This window comes from Lagenorhynchus albirostris, chromosome 19 (assembly GCF_949774975.1).
Source record: "Lagenorhynchus albirostris chromosome 19, mLagAlb1.1, whole genome shotgun sequence".
NCBI lineage: Eukaryota > Metazoa > Chordata > Mammalia > Artiodactyla > Delphinidae > Lagenorhynchus > Lagenorhynchus albirostris.
The window spans coordinates 4,729,201-4,755,001 of NC_083113.1; the positions used below are offsets into that span (position 1 = coordinate 4,729,201).

The 25,801-nt window shown below is 50.8% G+C and overlaps 2 protein-coding genes across 3 annotated transcripts in view; one reads left to right on the top strand and one right to left on the bottom strand.

The window, feature by feature from the left end:
• Positions 1–1,728, top strand: part of TMEM150B (transmembrane protein 150B) — a 6,370-nt gene extending 4,642 nt beyond the window's left edge. The window contains exon 7 of the mRNA XM_060131318.1: positions 1,270–1,728. Coding sequence (XP_059987301.1) covers positions 1,270–1,469 — 200 coding nt within the window. The 3' untranslated portion in view covers positions 1,470–1,728. The remainder of the gene's footprint in view (positions 1–1,269) is intronic.
• A 205-nt stretch (positions 1,729–1,933) lies between these two features.
• BRSK1 (BR serine/threonine kinase 1) lies at positions 1,934–25,801 on the bottom strand. Of its 2 annotated transcripts, XM_060131143.1 has the most exons (19): positions 25,666–25,801; positions 24,091–24,185; positions 23,917–24,002; positions 21,773–21,913; positions 18,764–18,880; positions 18,648–18,681; positions 18,494–18,562; positions 16,709–16,855; positions 16,207–16,238; positions 15,706–15,876; positions 15,084–15,181; positions 14,712–14,871; positions 14,426–14,486; positions 13,607–13,973; positions 13,091–13,139; positions 12,873–12,996; positions 11,961–12,159; positions 3,672–3,761; positions 1,934–2,249 (listed from the first exon to the last, which is right to left on the bottom strand). In XM_060131143.1, the coding sequence occupies exons 1-19, from the start codon at positions 25,799–25,801 to the stop codon at positions 2,092–2,094; spliced, it is 2,334 nt and encodes a 777-aa protein (XP_059987126.1). In that variant the 3' UTR covers positions 1,934–2,091. The 2 variants fall into 2 exon arrangements, with proteins under 2 accessions (XP_059987126.1, XP_059987127.1); XM_060131144.1 differs by lacking the exon at positions 25,666–25,801 and having other exon boundaries at positions 23,913–24,002; positions 24,091–24,178.

A 25,801-nucleotide genomic window follows, 5' to 3' on the forward strand; every position in this document is an offset into this window, starting at 1 on the left:
GGATGCAGAAAGTGGGGGACAGGACCATAAAATGGTCAGCTGAGTGTCGTAAGGGCTGGAAGGCTGCAAAGAGAGGTCTGAGACCTGGCATTTGAGCTGGTCTTCCAGAACCAGCTGCTTTTGGCCTGGGTTGGGGGAGGGAGGGAGGGACACCGCGGGTACATGCGGAGGGTGGGAAAACCAGCCCAGGGGAGGAGATGAGGCTGCTGGCAGGGCCAGAGATGAGCATCTCCAGCGCTAAAGTGAGGGATTACAGGCTTGTGCTTCTGTACAAGTGCAATAGGGAGCCACAGAAAGCTTGTGAGTGGGGGAGTTACAAAGTCAGTTCTGGGGTAAGCACTTCTTTGTTCTAGGATTGGTGGGGCTTGGGGATGGTGTTGGCCTTATTCACTGTCTAGAAATCCTTGAACGAATGAAATGATGTCTAATCTGATCTAGGGGGGATGAGGAGTGCTCCAGTGAGGGGGGTGCTCCCAGAAAACGAGAGGCATCTCTGCAAGGTGGGAGCTCAGAGTATGTGTTGACCAGTGGTGACAGAAGAGTTTTAAAGAGCTGGGACTGTGGAGCCAGAGGAGGGACAGGGCCAACCAGTAGAGATGCCAGGCCAGAAAGAGAGGACAAGACTTGGGGTGTCCAGCTGGCCATGGGGATGAGGAGGGAGGGGACGAAGGCGATTCCCACGGGTCTACTAGGGGACAGGAGTGGATGGTGGGGTTATGGAGGTCAGGGCACCCAGAAAGAGGAAGAGCTTTTAGGGAGAAAGGGGGATTCTGTTTGGGAGTGAGTAGGAAGGGCCTGTGGGCCCTGGGTCGGGGGAGAAAGTTGCAAGCACAGCCTGAGGCTGGCGGGTGGGGTGGAGGCATCTTTAGGAAGCCCTGCATTTTTGGAGGTAGAAGCAATGGCGGCCAGTTGGCCCTGGCAAGTGGGGAGATGGCAGAGCCTTCATGGGGTCAGGGAAGGCCGACAGGAAGATAGGAGCCTTGTTCTGGGATATTGGGAATGCAGTGCAAACCGGAGAAACATGCAAGGGCAAACATTTAGAAAACAGCTTGAGACAGAGGCGGGAACTGGAGGGCATCCATTTGAGAGTGTCTGGGCGTTGCCAAGGAGGGTGTCCAGCCAGAGGGGCCATTCCAGCCAGGGCAGGGCGGACATGTCACGAGAGGGTACCCAGAGATGGATGGTCTCAGCCTGCCCAAGGTCACTCAGCAACCTAGCCGGGCTTGCGGATCCTCCCCGTGGCGCTGTGCCCTTGACCCTGGTGTACAGTGGTCGTCCTCCACACCTGGTCACTGCGCTCAGCCTCTGCCGCCTGTGAATGGGTCGTCGCCATGCTGCTGTTCATCCTCTTTGGCCTCTTTGCGGTGGACTTCTCCAGCCTGGATGGCTGCACCCTGTGTCTCCAGCCGGGCCCTGGCAGCCTGAGCCCCCCGCCGGCCTCCCCCATCTCCCTGAAGGTCCAGCACTGAACACCTGGTCAGCGTAGCATCTTCGCACCTCCTGTCCCTGCCATCTGGTTCCGCCCCTGCAACCAAGGCCACCCAGGAAGCGAGAGGCCAAGGCCAGCCAGCCATCCCTGATCAAGGATATTTATTATTATTATTATTAATTTTTTTTTTTTTTTTGCCGCTGGCGGAATCAGAGACACGGACGCAGGCAGGATCACGCGAAATCAGAATTCCTTCCAGAGAGCAAATCCGTACAGAAGGTCGTGGGGAAGGGAGAAGACCAGGGGAGGGGGGCCCAGGAAGGGGGAGTTGGGGACACAAGGACAGATGGCCCTGTCCGTCCGGATCTGCTAAGCCACCCCAACCAGACCCCATCCCTCCCCCACCCCACCCCACAGAGAGATTGATCAATAAATAAAATAATAAATTAATCAATAAATAAAATAGAAACAGCTCCCCCCCAGTCCCCCCAGAACCACCCCCGTTGGGCACGGCCCCCTGAGCCCTATCCCTGCAGGGCAAGGCCGGGTTTGTTGTGTCTCCCCCCTCCCTACGTACTCCTTGGGCCCTATTTACAGATTCACAGTTGGGGGGCAGGGAAGGGGGGTGGAGGGGGCGCCCCTCCTTTCCCGGCCCCCTGGGGTCAGGGTAGGGGGGTCCCGTTGGTGGCCAGGAGCTTCTTGTCCTTAGGGGGGCCTCGGCGGGGAGAGCTGGTCAGCTCTGGGTCTGGGCGGCCGGGCGGGGGCTGCAGGCTTCGGGGCGGGGTCCCGGCAGGCCGGGTCTGGGCGCCATTCTTCTCGTCTGTGGGGGAGGAAGCGATCTGGCTTCAGGAACCCCAGGGGTACCGAGCCCAGGGATGTGCTCCAGCAGGGGAGGGGGCTGCCAGGGGTCACACACGCCAGCAACTAGGCCTGGCTTCCCTAGACCAACAAGGCACGTGTCCCAGGCACCCCCAAACCTAAGGCTTTGGAAGCCAGGCCATGCCCCAGTGAGACCTGGCTGGCCCAGCTCAGGAGACATCCTCAGAGACTCTGGTTACAGCACCGTCTGAGTTCCCCGATCATGGCCAAAGGGCCCCATTACTTTCCACTGGTTGTTTACGGGGCCCAGCGGAGCCCACAGCAGATGGTTTGGGGGTCTCGGGCCCTCCCAGCTGGGCCTGCATGACTGCGGTTATCTTTCTGTGGGGCCTCACTGCCCCAGACTAGGGGACTGCCATGCAGTAGTTTCTTTAGGGCCCAAAATAGTACCTGTAGCAGAGGCCAGCCCCTTAAGAGACACTGATTGCTGGAGGCCTTGTTGCCATAGCAACCAATGGAGCTCCCCCATTGCCCCATTCCCCTTATAAGGCATGTGGCTCGGGCCCTGAGTGTCTGTGGGTCCTACATGAATGCATGCCCTTTTAGGAACTCTGGTTGTCAAGGCCAGCTTTCCTTGGCAACCGGGTCTGGAGAGGTTCAGGGGGCCTTCCTCACTTCTGGTTGCCCTGGGGAACCAGACTAACAGAAGGCAGAGTTTCTCCAGCTCCCTACTACTGAGGCCCTTCCTCCAGGAGCCTTGGTGTTAGCCTGCTTGGCCTGTGCGGGACCTCTGATCTCCAGGACTGTATGATAATAAATTGATGTTTGAACTATGGAGTTTGTTGTTTGTGACCCTGGCCTCGCTGATCCCTGGCTGATAGGGAATTCTGCTCCCGAAGACCGGGGCTGGTGGGTGAAGGGAAGCCCCTTCCCCCTGGAGCACAGACCTCGCCTGCGCCCGGGGGGACGCCCAAGTCCTTGAAAGCCAGGCCCAGCGGGGTCAGAAGAGTCTGAGCATCTGCAGAGAGGATGACCAGCTTGTCCCGGTTTTAGCACTGAAACTCCTTCATCCTGAGCAAACCAGGATGGCCGGCCACCTTCCTCCAGAACACAGTTCAGGAGCCTCTGTTAGCGGAAAGCTCCGCTACCTCCGAGACAGAGACGGGTCATCCCCTTAGGGGTCCCTGGAGGTCCCCTCCCTGGTGAGGCCTTCTCAGGCTCAGGATGGCCTGGTTCCCTCGGAGCTCAGGCCCCAGCCTCTCTGGGAACCTGCTCCCAGCATTGCAGGTAGGACCTAAGGGCGACAGCAGGTGGGCCCTGCTGCCCCACAGCTGAAGCCTCGCCAGCAACACCCCCCCCCCGCAGCACCTGGCCACCAGGAAGTCTCCCCTCCGCCCCACGGGTGCCCCAAGGTGTCTCCCACCTGCCAGGGCCTGCACGGAGGGCTGGTCATGAGTGCTCAGCAGCTGAGCCTGGATGGTCTCTACAACCCGCTTGAACCGACGGCTGGGACCTGGAAGGGGCAGGGAAACAGACTGATGAAACAAAATCCAGATTTTACAACAAGACGAGAAACTTCAAACACAACCATTTTCTCTGCCGGTTTGGGCCTCCTCCCTCCCCTTTAGTGTGTGCTGTGCACCTGCATTAACCACACCTGCTTAGGAGGTAACCTTCTTAATCTTGTCAGGGGCCACGAAGACCCATGACCCACTACTCGCCTTGTACCTGGATTGTGTAAACTGTCAATAACACGTCATTTAACGTACAGCCCTCTGTCTCAAAAATTTATATAACTGTGGTTTGACCTCTAATGGCGGAACAGTCTCGGAGCTTTCTGAGCGGCCATTCCTGGGTTATAATCCTCACTTTGGCTTGAATAAAATTTTCCACTTTTTTCTTAGATTGACCGATTAACTTTTTCGTTGCCTTGCATGGTGTAGCCGGCAGGATATGAGAGACACCCACCAGAGGGCACCTGGAGTCTACCGGAACCAACACTAAGTACCAGCATGGGCCCATTGGGCCCCCCCAGCTTCTCGGTACTCCTCGGGTGTTCTTCTCAGGGGTTCTGACGAGTTCTCCTGATAGCTGGATCTTGTTGTTTGAGTGATGATCCTGAAAATTTTATTCGAGCTGTTTTCATTTAAGACTTGGAGTTTTAAGGGGCATTGGTGTATTCCCTAGGCAGGACCTGGGGGTCTGGGCAAGAGGCCCAGGGAAACATAGGTGGCTGGGTTTTTGTTAAATTTGGCTTGAATGGAAGACTTCCCTGGTAGTCCAGTGGTTAGGACTTCTTGGCTTCCACTGCAAGGGGGCGTGGGTTCGATCCCTGGTCGGGGAACTAAGATCCCGCATGGCCCCCGGTGAGGCCAAAAAGTAAAAAATAAAATAAAATAAATAAATTTGGCTTGAATTGGAAAAAAAAAGTTGCTATACGGTCTGAACAAAACTGTTGCTAGTGGAATGAGAGACTGAATTATTCAGCTCTTAAGAAAAAGGGAGACCTACCATAACCATTAAGTAAATACTGCTCGTGGAGGTGTGAGGGGGGATGGGCAACAGAGGCTGATAACCTAGAACTCCGAGCACCTGTGATGGTTTTAGGCTGTCGCAGGGAGAAACTGAGACAGGTAAAAGAGTCGAAGTAACCCACGGGTAACTCCTTGGGGAACTAGACTCAGATGCAGTGCACATGCAATCCACCACACTGCCCTCAGAAAGTTGTTTAGATCATATTTCATATCTGAATTAGGCTATTAGACATTAGGCTGAATTAGACATTAATAATGGGAAATTGTGCCTCAAAGGCCAAACAGCTCCCGTTCAGACAGCCACCAATGGGAATACTAGCTGGGCTTATGTATGTTTGCAACTACTTAATTGGAATTAAAGGAAATCTGTCTTGAAATGGCCAAGATAGGCTTCTTTTCGTTTTTTAAAAAAAATATTTATTTATTTATTTGGCTGCACTGGGTGTTAGTTGCGACACGTGGGATCTTTTAGTTGTGGCATGCGGACTCTTAGTTGCGGCATGTGGGATCTAGTTCTCTGACCAAGGATCAAACCCGGGTCCCGTGCATGGGAGCACAGAGTCTTAGCCACTGGACCACCAGGGAAGTCCCCAAGATGGGTTCCTTTAAGCACCCCAAAACTGATTTTTCATGCGCAGTAAAACCCTGCAGTCTCCTGGACCTCTGTCCACAGGGTCTACTGGAAACAACAGTAGTTAAGAGTTTTTCTCTTTTTAAAAATTAGATTAGCAGGGGAAAATATTTGTAGCACTAGCTTCTAGGAGCTTTTGAATTGGGAAAACTTCTAAACTGTAAAATTTTAGAGACCTCTCATCTTATTTTCCTATTTTTATTCATATTTAGAATTTTGAAAGTCTTCAAAATTCCAAAATAGCCTCATTGACAGGCTTCTCTGGTGGTCCAGTGGTGAGGACTCAGCACTTTCACTGCAGGGGCCCGGGGTTCGATCCCTGGTCATCCCTGGTCGGGGATCCCGCAAGCTGTGTGATGTGGCCAAAAAAAGAGGTCTCATTGAAAGATATGTTGCAGAAAGCTAACGAAAGATCAGTGATATAAAAGGTAACTAAAAGGTACTTTACTGCTTTAAAAAAACTTTAAAAAAACTTTAAAAAAACTTTACTGCTCCCCTCTATCCTTCATTTGAGTACTTATTTTAATAATCCTGTCTGAAGTGCCTGTCCACTCTGACGATGCCATTAAATGGTTACCTTTAGAAATGGGACCACCTGAGGCTGTAGGTGAGCCTCTTCAGATCAAAGGCCTAACTGACTGGCCCCAGTTAAAGGATTTCTTAAAACCCAGGGAGGGTGCTCAAAAGTGTTAGTAAATGGATTACCAAGATGGGAGGCCACCGGTATGACTAAACCGACCACAGCTGAAATTAGGAGCCTGATAGGAATATGGCGGGTGGGGGTTGTCTTCTCACCTAAGCTAAACGAGGGAAAGTAAAACATTCCAACATAGGTTGAATGGGTATGTCAGTCCTTTGATCAGACACTGAGGTGGCCACCCAGTTCTTTAGGAATTAAGCACTGTCCTTGTTTTACAAATCTAGTCTTTACCGGACCAGAGGTGGGGCTCCAGAAACAATCCGAAACCCACCCATCCTTTTACCACTCCCAAAACCTTCCCTCTTTATGCTAAGAGGCTTGTTAAGTATTGGAAAAAAAAATTCTGGCCTTAAGAGAACAAAGTCCTTCTAGGAGAACTTGCCTTTCTCCTCCTATGCCTTTGATATGCATATATTCCACCTGGTCTCCTCCAGGAACTCTTAATTCCACCATCTTTTTAAAATGCAAATTTCAGGAAAGGTAACTCTTATAAAAAGAAAGAACAAAAGGGAGACAGGGAATTTGAATCCAACCTGTTCTGTAACGGATGGGTTTTACATTATTGTAACTGATTGATGGCTGACATCTTGGAATGGAAACTGTCGGGTGTCTGTGTGTTTGTATGTGTCTGTCTGTGTGTTTGTATGTATCTGCATATGTGTGTTGAAAACGTGTTATTGCCAAAATTAGTTTGTAAGTGGAAATTACACTTACAAGGAAAGGAAATTAGGCACTTATATAGATTCTCAGAAATAGAAAAAAACTAACCCCAATGACTTTCAGATTTGCGTGAACTGGGAAATGTTGAGTATAGCATTAATATCTGGTACTAAATTTAGCTGAAGCTTGTTGCATTAATTAATACAGACATGTCTTTAGAGTCATCAGCGTTAAGTGTAATATTTTTATTGTACCTAGGTTTACTAGAAATGAAATAAATGAGATATTATTCCTGTTACAAAGTTTGTCAGCAAGAAAAATAACTAGATGTGATGAAACTTTTCAGTAAATAAAACAGACGTAAATGAGATAAGCACTTTTAGGTAAACTTTTTAGGAAAAATTATGTTTTGGGAATGTCTATCTAAAGTAGTGTCTCCAGATTTTGATAACTTGAAACTTCATGGAGTTTTGCTAAATTAAGTTAAACTACAGAAATCCATTGAATATCCAAATCCTTTCCAAATAAGATACTGGAACCGTAATTACTGAATATATGCTTCCTTTTACAGAGAAACTAAAGGTAATTAGGACTATTAATAAATAGGGTGGATGCCACACTAAGACATTTTCTGTGGGAAAAAAATACTTTTTCTAGAAACTATAAACAGTATTTATAAGTTTGCTAACCTATGGGATGCTAATGTAAAAGTTCATACTTGCTTACTACTTAGTTTGTGCTAGAAACTAAGTTTTAAGGTTAAGAATTATGCATATGTAACTAAAGCTACCAAAATAAACGTTTCAGTATGCAAGAAAAATGGAAGGCATGTTTTCAGTAAAAGACAGTATAAAGAATGGAAATACCTTTTGTTAAGGGAAAAGAAACCCCGAGGAAAAAGTTTTGTGCATGTTCAGGATTGGCTAAGATTAAATTGAAGTTAATTAAGTAAATGAATTTTGTATTATTATTTATGGCCACACCGTGCAGTTTGTGGGATCTTAGTTCCCTGGCTAGGGATCAAACCCAGGCCCTCGGCAGTGGAAGCACCGAGTCCTAACCACTGGACTGCCAGGGAATTCCCGTAAATGAATTTTAGTATTAAAGTGTTACAAAACCTGAATTTGGTTTTCTCTCTATTAAGAGGACAAAGTTTTCTGAAAATATTGATCTGCTTTTGAAAACAGATTGTAAAGTTTCTTTAGTGGTAATCTGTTACAACTTTCAGTATTTGCTTTTGAAATCTTCTTTGTGACTTTGGTTAAGTGAATACAGTGACCTATGTCCTATTTGACCAATTGTTTTGAAATCTTTTTGATTTTTTTATAATTAATTAATTTATCTTTGGCTGCGTTGGGTCTTCGTTGCTGTGCACAGGCTTTCTCTAGTTGCTGCGAGCGGGAGCTACTCTTCCTTGTGGCGCGCGGGCTTCTCATTGTGGTGGCTTCTCTTTGTTGCAGAGCACGGGCTCTAGGCAAGCAGGCTTCAGTAGTTGTGGCACACGGGCTCAGCAGCTGTGGCTTGCGGGCTCTAGAGCACAGCCTCAGTAGTTGTGGTGCACGGGCTTAGTTGCTCCGCAGCATATGGGATCTTCCTGGACCAGGGCTCGAACCTGTGTCCCCTGCATTGGCAGGCGGATTCTTAACCACTGCGCCACCAGGGAAGTTGTCTTTTTGATATTTTGACGAACTTTCCAAATATCAAATTCTAATCGAAGTTCTTTTGACCTCTAGCTAACTTTGGGATGCTTCAGAGAGGGCCCCTGGAGCATCTCAGAGAGAAATATTAAACTAATTAAGTTTATTTTGTATGTTAAATCACATGGAAAGCATTGTCAAATGAGAGGTCATAAAATTTCTTAGATTGTATCACACAGACAAATGTCATTAATATATATATTCTAGAAATTATATGGAATTCCTAAAAATCTGGTATGTCCTGATAAAATGTTATCAATCATAATTCTAGTAATTATTTTAAAACGTATGTCACAGCAGTAACAAAGTTCATTTGTCAATCGCATTGGAATCAGGTCTTTAACCTTGACTGTTAAAGTCTTTTGTCATTTATAGACAGTTATTGTTGTACTCTGATGCTTTTGCCAAAAAAAATGCTTAATTGTCAAGAAGATTCATAGAAAGGACTTTTTGACAAGTACAGGTTTCTGATAACTTTCAGATCATACTGCTGAATGTGTAAGAAATTAAAGCATACTAATGGAAAACTTGGTGGCTTCATAAAACTGTTATGAAGATTAAGATCAAGAATTAGTCACATGGGACTGAGAGAACTGATGAATATCATTATAATTTTGGGGTTTTGTCTGAAATATTGCGGGTTTTTACTCTGTGTTTTCCAGACATAAGGAAACCCTTCCCCTCAACCTAATTATGACTTGACTTGCGGCAATTTGGTAAATTATTCCTTTATAAGCAGAATTGAAACATGTATCTTTCCTCTTTACCTGTTGTCTCTAGATTTTGGAAACTCTTAGGTTCCCAGCAGTTTTCTCAGGTAGATAAGGAAAGCCACCTCCTGACAGGTGCAAGAAGCCCAAAGTATTTTAGGGACCTCAAAAAGAGAGGAATTCATCCAAATACATAGATATCGCAGGTGGAATCTGTGACACATCTTTGGCATGGATTTCCTGGCCTCAAGAGGTTTTTTAAAAGTTCAATCTGAGGGACTTCCCTGGTGGTCCGGTGGTAAAGAATCCGCCTTACAATGCAGGAGATGCAGGTTCAATCCCTGGTCAGGGAACTAAGATCCCACATGCTGAGGGGCAACTAAGCCCTCGTGCCACAACTACTGAGCTTGTGAGCCTCAACGAGAGAGCCTGCGTGCCACAAACGACAGAACCCATGCACTCCAGAACCCCGGGCGCCACATCTAGAGAAGAGAAAACCCACATGCCACAACTACAGAGAAGCCCGCGCTCTGCAACGAAGAGCCCACGCACCGCAATGAAGGATCCTGCATGCCTTAACAAAGATCCCGCTTGCTGCAACTAAGGCCGATACAGCCAAAAATTTAAAAAAAAAAAAAATAATAATAATAAATCAATCTTTAAAAAAAGTTCCATTTGAGAATGAATATATGTATATGTAAAACTCAATCACTTTGCTGTATACCTGAAACTAGCATGACATTGTAAATCAACTATACTCTTAAAAAAAAACATTCAATCTGAGATCCTTTATGAAAAGTTCCAGCACAGCCAATTTAAAACAGCTTATGTTTGGAATTCCCTGGCAGTCCAGTGGTTAGGATGCAAGCTTTCACTGCTGTGGACTCGGGTTCGATCCCTGGTCAGGGAACTAAGATCCCACAAGCTGTGTGGTGAGGCCAGAAAATAAATAAATAAATAGGGGCTTCCCGGGTGGCACAGCGGTTAATAATCCGCCTGCCAATGCAGGGGACACGGGTTTAAGCCCTGGTCCGGGAAGATCCCACATGCTGCAGAGCAACTGAGCCTGTGCGCCACAACTACTGAGCCTGCGTGCCACAACTACTGAAGCCCGTGTGCCTAGAGACCATGCTCCACAAGAGAAGCCACTACAGTGAGAAGCCCACACACCACAATGAAGAGTAGGCCCTGCCGGCCGCAACTAGAAAAAGCCCAAGTGCAGCAATGAAGACCCAATGCAGCCAAAAATAAATAAATAAAATAAATTTAGAAAAATAAATAAATAAATAAAACAGTTTATGTGGTCAATTAACCAGACTTATTTTGCAAACAAATTAGTCTTGATTTGGCTATATTTGGTAGAAATGAGAGTAATTTTAGAAAGAAAAAGATTACATTTCAGTGGATATTAAATTCTAGTTTTGTTAATTGAGGCCTATATTTACTGCCTAATAATGAACATGCACAATGCAAGTGCAAGATAAAAGTGGCCTAAGTCCTAGTGGACAACTTGGAATTGCCCTTTAGTCTATGCCAGACATCTTACTAGTACAACCCCCTAAAGGGAAAGAAATAACTTGGCTATTAAAACTCAACATCAAGGGACAGGATGGACTCAGGGCAAGTAAGCAACCACCTTTGCATCGAGCGACCAAATATTTGATCACCTAAGGCTTTCTGAAAGGCTGTTGCCCAGTTATAATGCTCAGTTTGCCTTGAATAAAATTTTCTCTTTTTTTAGATGGACTGATTTATTTTTTCATCAGTAAGACTGACTTGGGGCTGGGGACAGGGAAGGCGCTCCCACCCTGTGGAACCAGTCCCTCCACCCAGCAAATGACTCTTCTTCCTTGCCTCAAAATCCCCCTATTGGGGCTGGGCATAAATCCATGGTTTGCAAGTGGGACTAAGAAAGATTCGACTTAAAATAATGATGTGCGCTGTTTTCTATTTAAACGGGTTCTAGTTGAGGCCATGAAGACCCAGAAACGTAAGAAAAATGAACGGGAGGGAAAAAAAATCTTAACATTGAGAAAGTTCTGCATGTTAGTCTTTAAAGAAGAAAAAAAAAGGAGCCATAGTTCATTTTGGTGATGTAATTCCCCAGTGCCCCAGAGCAGCTTGGTTAAAAACTCTAGGAACAAGCTCATCTCCCAGATGTGCCATGTTAAGATTGGTGGCAAGGACAACAAACAGAGGTATTCCTCATTATCCAAACTCTTATCAGGACTCAGGGACCAAGTAGAATTGGAAGCAAGGAACTTCTGTGGTTTTCATCTCTTGTGCCAACTCTTTTTTTTTTTTTTTCTTGTGCCAACTCTTGATTGGTTGTGGCTGCCTGCAGCAGAGCTCAGCAGAAAGAAGTGTTGTGATCGATTGCTGATGTCTGCTCTGGGTGTAGAAATGAGTTTTGACAGCAGAGCACCACAGTCTTAACCTAGGAAAAGGCCAGTGCTTTGAGGTCAGGAGTCCTTGGCTGAGCCTCAGCTCCGTCACGGTCTGCAGTGTGACTCTGGCCAAGTCAATTTACCTCTCTAGGATGCAGTTTCCTTCTCTGTGAAACCTCAAAGGCTGCTGGGAAGCTTCAAGGAAGTAGTGCACATAAAGCACTTGGCATGTTGTGAAGGAGAAGATGTGGGGGGTCCGGGAGAGGACGGGGCTCACAGAGTCAGCACCATCTCCTCCTCCTGCTTGCTGCCCTCCTGGGCTGCTACCCTATCTCAGCTCTTTTGAGTATCCCACACACCAGGCTGGGGGCAGCTGCATCAAGGGAAACTTACCGGAGATGAGAGTAAAGGTGACAGAGTAGATGCCACCACCACCGCTGCCGTCCCGCCGGGGGGAGGGCTCTGGACCCTCAGAGGAGCTGATGTCCACCTGGAAGCGGACGGGCTTCTGGAAGACGGAGGGGCCACCACTGGCCTTGTACTCAGCCCTGAAGCTGGTCTGTGACAGCACACTATGACTCAGGCTGGGGATCTGAGAGAGGTGGGGGACAAAAGGAGGGGGTGATTTCAGCGACCTGACTCCAGGGGACAGATGAGCAGCCCTATGACCAGCTATGCCCAAGGAACTACCAGTCCCCTCAGCCACCAGGGAGAAAGAATAACAGGAAAGGCATTGGGAGGCCCCACTGTCCACTGGGATTTGTAGTTTTCTCTACCTTATAAACAGGGCATCAGAGGAATGATTGAGCAACTGAATCCCGAGGTCATAAGGACTCTCATATCTGGTGCCAACCCCAGGCTCCAGAACCACATGACACAAACTTCCTTTTCCACAAACACTGGCTAAAGTCACATCTGCCTCAGAAACTTTAAGTCCCATGAGCCCCTAAAGCACAAAACCACAGGACCCAGTGGACAGCCCTAGAGTTCACTGGAAAAAGTAGTTCCTTTTGCCAATCTCAGACCTGGTGGTAGGGAAATGGCAAATCACTAGTCCTCGGTGGATGCTAATATGTGGGAAATTGTAATGCAGGATCCTGTTTCACCAATTCCAAGCCCCAGGGCGCAATAAACCTCTCCTGCCTCCATGCCTCCACAACGACCAAACCCAACTCGGGCTGGAAAACTACAAATCTCATGAGCCCCAGGTGGAACTCAGGCCAGTGCTAAGGTGGTGAACCCCAGAGGCTGCTGGGATTTGTAGTTCTGTGGCGGCGAGGTTGCACGGTGACCCAGGCCCCTCACCGACAGGAAGGCATGGACAATGTCCGCTTTGATGCTGCTGAGAGGTTTATCCTTTAGCACGAGGAATATTTGTTCTTCTTTGTCCAAGGATATGAAGTTCCCGAACCAGGAGCGTTTTGCCAGCCTGAGTGGGAGGGGATGGTTGGAGGTGGGTCGGGAGGGGGCTAAGGGAATGAAATCCCCCCTCCGGCCCCTCTCCCCTTCCTTGTCAGACTCACTCCGGAGAGGACTCTGGTGTCAAACTGGACATCTCCTCGGCAGTGGGGACTGGGGAGGGGAGAGCATGGTCAACACATGTCCATCATCCTGGTGTCCAGCACACAGGCCAGCAGTATACTCCAACCAGAGGTTCCAGACCCCAGAGTCTATTCACTTCCCAGCAGCTAAACCCCAAATGGCACAGGCACGATGTTGCCTCTAGGGATGGGCCCCTGGTTAGGCCACGCCTCCCGAGGTGAGGCTTGCTAGCTATGAGCCAATGGGAAGGTAAGCCAGAGCACTGAAGGGGGCGTGCCTTTCAGACGAGCTCCTCCTCCAGAGGTGGAGGCCCCGCCTCTTCTCTCCCCAACACCTGAATTTCTGCTCACAACGGCATCTTCACCTAGGATGTGTGAGTCCAGGCCGCCAGCCTCTTCCTTCCCAGGGACCCAGATGTTAGACCCCAGCTCCCACCCCCACATTAGGACTCAGGAGTCCGCATCCCCAACCCCTTCACCCCCGAAGGACCTCCATACCCTGCATCTTGCGCCGGTGAAAGCGTGGGGAGCCCAGAAAGCTGTTGCGGATGGAGTTGAGACGACTCCTCCAGGCGGCTCCCCCGACGCCACCGCCGGGGCTGGGGGGCGGTGTTGTCCCTGGGGTCCCAGTGGGGCTGGCCCGGGGCGTGTGCAGGGGCGAGTGCAAGGGGGTCCCCCCGGAGGAGCGTGGGGAGCCTGGGGGGCCGGGCAGGGGTGTGGAGCGGGCACTGGGGGGAGGGGGCTGCTCCCCGGCGCCCCCACCCCTGGGGCCCCGAGAAGGCAGCGTCTGCGTTTTGGAAGTCGGTGAGCCCCCACCCCGGGCCTCATCTCCAGCGGGCTCCGGTGAGAAGGAAAAGACCGGACTCTGCAGAGTGGTGGAGTCGGGTGAGAGGGTGGACTCAACTCTCAGGAGGCTCTAGGCCCACTAGCACACACTCACAGAGGTGCACCCCAAAGCATGCTGGAACTTGTAGTCCAATTATTTCCCCCAACCCCCATTGTTGCGGGGGAGGGCAGGGACTTTTTCTATCATGCTGACTGTAAACCCAGCAGTGACTAGTACCCAGTAGGTGCTCAACTAGCTTTTGATAACTGAATAAATGGAACCCTTCAGACACACTGAAAACGCAATCCTGTTAAGGTGGGAAATGGTCAATGGACTAAAATAGTAATGAGGCCTTGGGTCTTTGGCCCTTTAGGGGCAAGGAGGCATCGTCCCAAGACTTCATGGGAGTTGTAATTTCTGCTGTTTCATCTTTGCTCCACAGTGTCTTCACCCCCTTACCCCTTCTTAATCCATTTGGGACCTGGCCTTACCCTTGGGCTGCTCAGAGGGCTGGATGACAGACCAGTGGAGGCTCCACTGACACTACGGGATCTGTTTTCAGGACAGATTAAGAAAAAAAAAATCAGGTGGGAGGGTTTCAGAAGGCTCAGATGTCCTCTCCCTTCCACAGTCCTTTGAGATGAGGAAATGAGGCCCAGAGAGGGGAGGAGACTTGTCCCAATCACACAGCACCTTTGAGGTGGGTATGGGGTTAGAGCCCTGAACTCCCTCTCCACCCAGGGCTGTGGATCCCACTGGAGGGGCAGGGGTTCCCACCTCTGGCTGTGCTGGGCCATCTCCAGGGCCCGTCGGGTGGGCACCGGGGAGCCACCACCCCCGGCATCCGTGATGCTCAGGACTTCCATGGACTTCCGCTCTGGCCGCCGCTTCCCGTGACGGCTCAGCATGGGGGAATCCACACGCTTCCGGGGTGGGTCTGAGGGCCGAGAGTTTCAACACAATCAAAAGATACACTGGTCCAGCTGTACATGGCACTCGTACACATGGGGAAACTGAGGCTCAGAGTGGAGAGGGGTTTTGACAAAGGTCACAGAGCAAGTCAGGGAGTCTAAACGCAGAACTCAAGGCCTGCAGCCCTTTCTTCCCTCAGGAATCTGGGGTCTGGACTCCGAGCCTTGCCCTTCTCACCAACATCATTCCGAGGAGGTAGGTCCTGGTCCTCACAGCTGGGATACCGCTCCTTCCGATCCAAAAGCAGATAATATATCATCTTTTCTTGGTTCTCCCTATGGGGGCGGGGGGGGGGATGGGCGGGTAGGAAAGCACTGGGGTCAAAGGTCAGGCCCCAGAGATGGTCTCATCCCCTCCCTATGTCTGTGGCTCTGTGGGGCTCAGTCCACTCAGTTTCTCTGTCTACGGTTCCATTCTGCTAGGTATCAATAGGATTGGTCCCTTTGTCTCAGTATACATCTCAGCCTCATTTTACTCAACGTTAATAATAATTATGCTAACACCTGAGCACTTACTATATGTAAGCACTATGTGAGGCACTAAGTTGGCCTCAGCATCTATTAATACTTTTCAGCATCGTTTCTTTTTCCCACTGGTCCTACCACCCCCTCCAGGTTCCCCCTAGAATAGCTCCTCGGGGGAGCTTTGAGCCACACCCTTTCTAGTGGCCTGGACCTCCCCATCAGGGGAGTCTGCAAGTGTGCAAGGCTCCGGCGCGCCCCCTGCCGGCTGTCGGGAGAGCTGCAGCAGTTCACCCCATGTGGCCAGGGTGTTATGTGCTAGAGTGAGGGGGTCTTACTCCTCGCTGCGGAGCTCGCGATGCAGCCGTTCGCGGTCCCTGAAGCAACCCAGTGAAGCCATGCTCTCCAGGACATCAGGGTCCAGCTCTCCGTTTGATGGCAGGCTCCGCATGGCCACCCGGCGGCCTGGGGTTGGCTCCAGGCATGGGTCTGGCTCGTGTTTCCCGCCCCTGGGGAGAAGAATTATAGCGAATCGGGCATCTCCTTCAGCGGAGACTCAGGGGTCCCGGGTCCCAGCCTGCTCCTTTCTTGGGAACCCAGGAGTCCGGGCCCCGGTCTCTCCCCCCTCACACCCAGGAGTCCAGGCCCAGGAGTTCGGCCCCAACCTCTTCTCTACATGTCTTCCTCCCCTAGGACCCAGAAGTTCGAGTCCCTAGCCCCTCCTTATTCAAGACCCTCGGCATTCCGCCCCCTAGCCGGCTCTCCTGCTTTGGAACCCACGATATTTGGGGTCCTCTCCCTCTGCCAGGGACCCAGCTGTCCAGTTCCCCCATACTCACAGGTACCAGGGATGTTTCTGAATTTGCTCCAGCTGTGAGGGGCGTGGGTCGTAGAGAAGCAGAAGTGAGATCACTTGAACACAGTAGGCACGCAGTGAAAGTAGACTGGGTGATGTTGGGGGTCCCTAACGTGCCCCTCCCCTCCCCCTTCCCCCAGCCAAGGGCAATACGACAGCACGACAGCTCGTCTCCCCCTAGTGGCAGCTGTGCGGCGCATTCTGACTACTCCGGACCGGCCGGGCTACAGGTCCCGCATGCGCAGTGGCAACCTGCCCCGCTCCGCTCCGCCTCAGAAGGGCCGGTAAGCGCATGCGCACTCCCGCTGTGTGTGTGTCGGGGCAGGTGGGCAGGACCCCAGGGCCAGGGCTCAGCCAGCGATGCCCCTCCCAGCCGTCACCCCAGGGACTGACGGGCAGGTCTAGAAATCCATCCTCATGACTCCCCTAGGGATTCTGTCCCCACCACCCACTGTCCCTCCATCCCCGCCCCCCCCCCCACTCACGCTGAGCCTTTTCTCCGGCTCCACTTCGATCATCCCCCTCAGGAGGCTCTGGCAGTCTGGAGGAATGAAGTGGGGCATGTGGAAGACGCCTCGTTTCACCTTCTCCAGCAGCTGGCGGAGGTTGTCATCGTCGAAGGGCAGAGCCCCCTGTGTGAGGAATAACAGACCCCTCACACACAGAGCTTACGAGAGCTTATTCCAGGCGAATGCCTAAGCGCCTCACACTCATTGACACATTTAGTCCTCACCGCAAGCCCCAAGAGGTAGGGAGCTATTACTATCTCCACTTTGCTGGTGGGGAGGCTGAGGCACGGAGCCATTCAGCAATTTGCCCAAGACCATCTAGCTCTGAGTGGCGGAGCAGGGATTTGACAATGGGCAGTCTGGCTCCAGCGCCTAAGAGGCTGGGGCCGCAGCTTGGAGGCTGTCCTTTAAAAACATGCTTCTCGGGCTTCCCTGGTGGCGCAGTGGTTGAGAGTCCGCCTGCCGATGCAGGGGATGCAGGTTCGTGCCCCGGTCCGGGAGGATCCCACATGCCGCGGAGCGGCTGGGCCCGTGAGCCATGGCCGCTGAGCCTGCGCGTCCGGAGCCTGTGCTCCGCAACGGGAGAGGCCACAACAGTGAGAGGCCCGCGTACCGCAAAAAAAAAAAACAAAAAAAAAAACATGCTTCTCCCAGGGAGTTCCCTGGTGGCCTAGTGGTTAGAATTCTAGGCTTTCACTGACATGGCCCAGGTTCAATCCCTGGTCTGGGAACTAAGATCCCACAAGTTGTGGCAAAGTAAATAAATAAATTTAAAAAAATGAAAACATGCTTCTCCCTAGTTTCAGGAGGGGTAATCTTCATTCATTTAAAAAAAGTGAGCGTCCATTACAGGTCAAGGATCTAGGAGTGAACAAAGCAAGCCCTTGCCCTCCTACAGTTTACACCCCAGAGTGGGAGAGGCTGGTGAGGGAGCTATATAGTGATGGAGTGATTGAGGTGACACTGGAGCACAGACTAGGATGAGAGAGGCCTATGGGAATCTGGGAGTGTAGCAAGTTGAGTGGTGTGCCCCAAAAATTCATGTCTACCAGAACCTCAGAATATGACCCTGTTTACAAATAGGGTCTCTGCAGGTATAATTCATTGAGGATCTGGAGGTGAAATCGTCCAGGCATTAGGGTGGGCCCTAAATCCAATGCCTTGAAGAGAAGGGGAAATCACAGAGAGATATCCCTCAAGGAGTTACACACACAATGACAACTCTGTTAGCTGCCAGGAAGAAGATAGCCTACCACAAGGAAATCTGACCACATGGGGGGAGTGAAGGGGGCCAGGGTAGCCTTCCTGGAAGGGCGACAATTGAGCTGAGAGCTAAAAGAAGTCTAGTATTAACTAGGTGAGCAACCGGGCTGGCAGGGATGGAAAAGCAGGTGCAAAGGCCCTGTGGTAGGAGCTGGGCTGATATTCCCCAGTCTGGTTCTATTAATCATTACAGTACTGTAATCAGGATCAGTTAGTAAACAGCCACTTTCCCAAGGGCTCCAAGTCCTCCTGGCTGCCCCATCCCTTTCCGGGGGACCCGCCTGGGCTATCTCACAGTTCTGTGACTGAACAGTTAGCTCCAGGCACAGAGAGGGGTGGCCCCAGGATTTTGCTCTGTTGGTGAATACCCCCACCTTCCTGGTACCAGTTAAATATTTGGGAAACAACCCCTGAGGTGAGGATGGAAGTAAATGTTCTGTGCTTCCACCAGGCAGGACTGTTCTAGAAACGGGGCAGGAGAGGTGAGGAGCGCCTTACCACAAGCAGGGCGAACAGGATGACTCCACAGCTCCACATGTCCGCCCGGCGGCCATCGTACTTTTCCCCCTGGAAGGGAGAAGGGCCAGCCATGACGTTCATCTCTCCCAGGCTCCCTCAGCTCCTCTCTCCCCTCCACCTGCTCCTCACTCACCTTAATCACCTCTGGGCATGCATAGTGAGGGGACCTGAGAGAGAGAGAGGTGGTATGAGCTTCTGGCCGGCTTCTGACACCCTCCCTGGGGCGTAGGAGGCCGGGCCCCCACTCACCCACAGCTGGTCTCCAGGAGGCTGTCCCCCACCTGCAGGGACGCCATGCCGAAGTCCGCGATGCGAATGTTGTTTTTCTCGTCCAGAAGCAGGTTCTCAGGCTTCAGGTCTCTGTGGCTGAGACAGGACGGTGGGACTCAGGCCTCTGCCCTCTTCCCGGAAGCTAAGGCCCCATTCACTATTCTCAGAGGGGGACATGTCTGGAAACTTCTAATTAGGGACGTTTTCAAGCATGCCCCGAGGTTGGAACGAGAATATAGGAAGCCCCATGTACCCACCCACTAGCTTCACCCATTATCAATTCGGGGCAAATCTTCTCTTATGTCCATCCCTACATATGCTCTCCTTCCCCCACTGGACGATTTTGTAAGAGACCCCACACAGCGTACCATTTTATCCACAAATATTCGAATATGTGTGAAGTGAGATATTTTGAGGTAAGCAGGCAGATGATACTGAGCCGGTTCTTAAAACATTCAAATATTTCAATACCGAATAATAAAAAAAATACTGCCACCCCAAGCCCATCACTGGTTCCCCCCACCCCACCCCGGGGACAAACTCCTCAGGATGTAAGGGTGAATGTCTGGGGGAGGTGGGGCGGAAGATTCTACAGTTTCTCTTGGAAGTGGTCCTTAACTGGGTCATACTTGTTAAATCTGTTGACTATCGCCCCCTGGAGGCCAGTGTTTTTAATGTCAGAGTCTAGACACTTAAGGTGTTGACAAGTTAAATGGGCTGCTTTTTCATCACCAAGCTTTACTCCCAGGTCTCAGCCCCTCCACCCTGATCCCCATACCAGAGAGGGAGGTGTGCAAACAGATGAGGCTGAAAGATGAACTGGAGGCATCTATTTTGCACCTTAATTAATCATTAAAATGTTGCATATTGAATATCTTGTTTTGAGAGCTGAAAGCAATTCAATGAGGAAAGGAACATCTTTTCATATGGACATTTTTTTTTTTTTTTCTTTTGCGGTACGCGGGTCTCTCACTGTTGTGGCCTCTCCCGCTGCGGAGCACAGGCTCCGGACGCGCAGGCTCAGCAGCCATGGCTCACGGGCCTAGCCGCTCTGCGGCATGTGGGATCTTCCCGGACCGGGGCACGAACCCGTGTCCCCTGCATCGGCAGGCGGACTCTCAACCACTGCGCCACCAGGGAAGCCCTTATATGGACATTTATATGCAAAAAAAAAAAAACGACCCTCAACCTTTACCCCATACCATATACAAAAATTAATTCAAAATGGATCTCAGAAAAAAAAAATGGATCTCAGGCCTAAATGCAAGAGCTAAAACTATACAACTTCTAGAAGAAAACACAGGAGGAAACCTTTGTGACCTTGAGCTGGGCGAATTTTTTTTTTTTTTTTGGCTGCACCACGCAACAGGCGGGATCTTAGTTCCCTGCCAGGGATTGAACCCGTGCCCCCAGCAGTGGAAGTGTGGAGTCTTAATCACTGGACCGCCAGGGAAGTCCCTAGGCAAATATTCCTTAAATAGGAAAGCAAAAGCATGAATTGTAAAGGGAAAAAAATCAACAAACTGGAATTCATCAAAATGTAACATTTTTGCTTTTCACAGGATATTGTTATAAAAATGTAAAGCATGTCACAAACTGGGAGAAATTACTTGAAAAATATACATTTGATAAAAGATTTGTTCTTAGAATAAGTAACTCTTAGGAGTTATTCCTAGAATTATCCCTTGTCCTGGAATAAAGAACTCTTACAACTCAGGAACAGAAAGACAAATAACTCAATTAAAAATGGGCAAAGGATCTGAACAGATGTTTCTCCTAGGAAGATATACAAATGGCCGATAAGCACATGAAAAGATGTTCTACATCATTAGCCATCACGGAAATGCACATCAAAACCACAATGGGATACCACTTCACACCCACTAGGATAGGTATAATCAAAAAGTCAGATAATAACAAGTGTTGGCAAGAGATTGGAGCCCTCAGACACTGCTGGTAGGGATGTTGGATGATACAGTTGCTTTGAAAAATGGACTGGCACGTCTTTAAAAGGCTAAACATAGAGTTCTCATAATTCCCTGGCGGTCCAGTGGTTAGGATTCCGTGCTCTCACTGCTGAGGGTCTGTGTTCAATCTCTGGTTGGGGAACTAAAATCCCACAAGCCACACGGTGTGGCCAAAAAATAAAAAAATAAAATAAAGAGTTCCCATGTGACCCAGCAATTCGAATCCTAGGTATATACCCAAGAGAATTGAAAACATAGGCACACGCCAAAACTTGTATGTGAATGTTCATATGTCCATATTATTCGTAATAGCCAGAAAGAAGAAACAACCAAAATGTCCATCAACTGGTGAATGGATAAATAAAACATGGCATACCCATACAATGGAATATTACTCAGTCGTGAAAAGGAATGAGGTGTTGATACATACTACAACGTGGATGAACCTTGAAAACATTTTGCTAAGTGAAAGAAGCCAGCCTCAAAAAGACTACATATAGTATGATTCCATTGATAGGAAATGTCCAGAATAGGTAAATCTGCAGAGACAGAAAGTAGATTAGTGGTTACCTAGGGCTGGGGGTGGGGCAAGGTGACTGCTTAGTGGATACAGCATAGTGATTTTTGGGGTGATGAAAATGTTCTAAAATTAGGTAGTAGTGATGCACAACATTGTGAACATATTTAAAACTACTGAATTGTACGCTTTAAAGGGGTGAATTTTATGATGTGTGAGGTTTTTTTTGTTTTGTTTTTTGGCCGTGCCGTGGGGCTTGTGGGATCTTAGTTCCCCAACCAGGGATCGAACCCATGCCCCCTGCAGTGGAAGCATACAGCCCTAACCAATGGACCGCCAGGGAATTCCCTATGATGTGAGAGTTACATCCCAATTTTGAAAAAGGGATAAAAGATTTACTTGGGGGCTGCAGGACTCTGGCTTCCAGTCAGCCTGCTATGTGCTCCCAAGGGCCTGCCTTCTGGGCAGCGCTCATTCCGGCCTCCCCTCAAGCTGCCCCCTCACCAGATGGAGTAGCTATGGCAGAAGTCCAGCGCCGACACGATCTGGCGGAAGAACTTCCGGGCCTCCTTGGGGGTCAGTCTCCCCTTCTTTACCAGGTAGTCGAACAGCTCACCTCCAGACACGTGCTCCAAAACCAGGTACCTGGGGGACATGGAGGAGGCAGAGGGCTGGAAGGGGCATGTGGAGGACCAAAGAGCCTGGCCTCCCTCTTCCAAAAGCAAAAGACCTCAATCCCATTGGCCCCTACAGGCAGAGAATCCCAATTCTCATGAGTCCCTGGGAGGAGGAGGCTCCAGTTCCCATTAGCCTCTGGGAAGCAGAAACTCAATTCCCATTAGCCCTGGTCAGCATGTCAGTTTCAGGGGTCAACACTTTGACTACTTGTCCTCAGGAGATAAGGCAATTCCATTAGCACCTGGAGGTCAGAGATCCTAATTCTCATAGGCCCCTAGGAAATAAAGCCCTGTATTTCCATCAGCCTCTGGGAAGCCAAAGTTCTCATTCTTATTAGTTTCTGGGATGCAGATAATGGAATTTTAATCTATTTTTGGATAATGATATTTGCAGTGTGTACCAAATGAACAGTCAACATCTGTGAGCTAAAGCCTACAATTCCCATCAGCCCCTGGGAGGTAAAGACTCCAATTCCCATCAGTCCTTGAGAGAAAGAGACACTAATTCCCATCAGCCTCTGGGAAGCCAAAATTCAATTCCCATCAGCCCTGTGCAGCACAGACTCCCATGTCAACTCCAGGAGTATTAATACTTTGACTCCTAGTTGTTTCAGGAGATAAGGCAACTCCATTAGCACTTGGAGGAGACCCCCAATTCTCACAGGACTTTGGGAAACAAAGACCCCCACCCCAACCCCTACCTACTCCCATTACCCCCTGGGAAGCCAAGCCTCTTATTCCCATAAGCCTCTGGGATGAAGAAACTTGAATTCTCATTAACTCTTGGCAAAAACGATTGCCTTGTGCACCAATCTAAGTCAATTTCTGTGAAGTAAAAGACTACAATTCCCTTCAGCTCCTGAGAGGTTAAAAACTCCCAACTCCCATAAGCCTCTGGGACATAGAGACTTCTAATTCCCATCAGCCACCTGGATTCTAAACACTCCAAATCCCATCAGGCTCTGGGAGGCTAAACCTCTAATTCCCATCAGCCCCTGGAAAACAAAAGCTCAATTTCTATGAGCTCTTGGAAAACTGAGGTTCCTCTGTGAAGCACAAACTCCCATGGGCCCTCCCTCCCCACAAGGATGGTGGAGTGAGAGTGATAGCTCCACGAATCAGGGACAATGGCCCCTCCCTGCCGCCACACCTGGGGAAGCCTGAGGACTACAATTCCCATGAGTACCTGGGGCTGGCCAGCCTCCTTCCTAGGGAAATCCACCCTAGCATCTGATGGGTGCTGGAGTTGGTTCATCCTGGGGACTGCCTGGTGGGGGCAGGGGGTTGTCCCCTCTCTTGCTGCCCAGTCCAGCTGTCCCTTGGGTCGCCAGAGTCCAGACAAAGGTCTACTGTCTGGAGTCCGGACAGCTGGACCCCACCCCCATCCTAAGGCGGGTAATCAACTTTGAGATGCAGACTTAGAACTCCCAGGAGACCATTGCTGGGGTGTCCAGTCATAGCACCCAGAGTTATGCTGGGGGATGAAGGGAGCCTCCAATGCTCCAGAGAGGGGGTTTTGGAAGAGGCCTGGGGCTTTGCTAGGCCCCATTGCCCTAGCAAATAGGAAAGGGATCTGCCCTTAGCAAATTGGGTCTGGCTGAGGGCATCAAGATGATCCAGTATCGAGTGTTCCCTGCAGCACAGTAGGGCGAGGGACTGGGGCTGGAGAGGAAGGGGGAGGATCAGCCTGTGTCCCCCACTCGGGATGGCTCAGGCTTAGCTGTCCTGTTGCTGGGGCACAATCGGCCTGTAGCCTCAGGCCAGCTCAGTGTGGGAACAAGGAGTGTTAGGAGTGTGTGTGTGTGTGTGGGGGGGGTTGTCCTTGGGCAGTAAGGAAGGGACTGGGCCTTCAGTGGCCCAGCCAGGAGAGCTCAAGTTTCCCCAGGCCCCTCCACGCCTTGTTTCTGGAAATGTCCCCCCCTAGGAACTTGGGGAGGGTGCATGGGGGGCTGGGTGTCTATAAATACCTACAAATATTTCTTGTTCTCGTAGACGTCGTGGAGCTTGAGGACATGTGGGTGCTCAATGAGCTTCAGGATGGCAATCTCCCGCTCCACCTGGGGGAAAAGGAATGGAGGTCAGCCTTGCCTCCCTCCCTGCCCCCAGCCCCAAAGGGTCCCCTCTTCCCCCAGCACACAGACACACCTTCATCAGCACCGACTCGGACAGCTTCTCCCGGTTCACGATCTTGATGGCAACCTTCTGGCCCGTGATGCAGTGGACCCCGAGTTTAACCAGACCTGGGGGATCGGGATTGAAAATGTGGGGTGCGCTCCCAGGGCATTCTCCCCACCTCTGACTCCTAAGCCCCCCTTGCCACCCCGTTTCCTCTTTCTTCCCCTGCTGGCTGTTTAACAGTGGCCTGAATCACTCTCACCTGAACGCCTGGGGGCTGACAGCCGCCATTCCCACCAGACGCAATTCTCTTCCGGCTCCCTGTTGCCCAATTCTGTTCCTTCTGATTGTCCGTCCACCTACCTGCCTCCCCCTCCCTCCACAGCTACCCTCGATTTAAGTTCCTCTCTCCACATAGTCTTGCCTCCTTGAATCTCCGTAGTTTTGTCTCCTCCAATCTGCCTCCTTCAAACAAACCTCTCTGTCTCTCAACCCATCACTTCCTTGAATTCTTGGCCCTTTACTCTTCTGGAGATACCATGTCTCCCAAGGAGTATAATCTTACGATTGTCCCCTTCCCAGACCATCCTCCTCCACCTCCTCTCAAACCCTGACCTCTTAATCCCCTTCTTTGACCTTCTTTTAATAGCAGCTGTAGCTGGAAGCATGCACACCCCAAGGGTATCCCCACTCCCCAAGGGTAAGCCCCAAAGCCACAGATCCAGGAGTCCCAGCCCCCAGCCCCTCTTCCCTCAGACCCCCAAGTCCAGGCCCATGGCCCCTTCCGCCCCCATAACTCAGGAATTCAGGTCAGCAACCCCTTCACACTTTTTGCACTAAGATATGGAGTCTGATCCTCTCCCAGCCCTGACCCTCAGCTTCATAGAGATCCGGGAGCCAATCCTGAACCTCGTACCCAGAACACAGGTGTTCAGCTCCTGTCTTACAGCCACCCACCTCCCACCTGGCAAGAAAGAGGTTACAGAGGTTTAGCAACAGTGAAAGACGACCCCCCCAATCCACAGCCACTCCTGAGGGATCTGCCACTTGCATCGACCTTTCCACCTCTCCATTCCTGGGCCCCACATTGAGCCAGCATGCCGGAGGAGGGGCAGAATGCTGTAGACCTCATCGCCCCAGCTTCAGTCCCCCGTAACCCCGACAGAGGCCCTCCTAGGCCAGAGGACAGTGCAGAGAGAAGCAGCTTCCTGAGGCGCACCCCCATCCCAGCACCTCACCCCGGCCTGCGGCTGTACTGCACCAAGGACCTCAGCTCCCGGCCCAGACCCTGGCTGCAGGCCGAGGCCCCTTTCCCACTGTGGCTCGGACCCCCCCAACCTCTGTCCTCAAAGGGTGGGAGCCTCTGGGCCCCAGTAACTCCTCCCAGGAGTCCAGGCCCCCAGCTTCCTTCTCCCCAGGACCCCAGAGTCTGAGCCCTCACCCCCCTCCATCCTAGACACCCGGCAGTCTGGACCTCAAGTCCCTTCTCTGTGAGGGACTCAGGGGTCTGAGCGGCCAGCCCTTGCCCTTTGAATACCCATGAGTCCCGCCCTCTGCCCCCATCTCCCCTCGCCCCCGCGCCAGGTGTCCCCTCCCCTGACTCACCTGTCTGTCCTTTGCCCAGCGTCTTCTCCAGCCGATAGGGGCCCACATATTGGGCGTGCTGGGGTGGGTGTGGGTGTGCGTGCGGGAGGTGGTAGGCAGGGGAGCCCCCGCCCCCCTCCTTGCCCCCGGACGACAT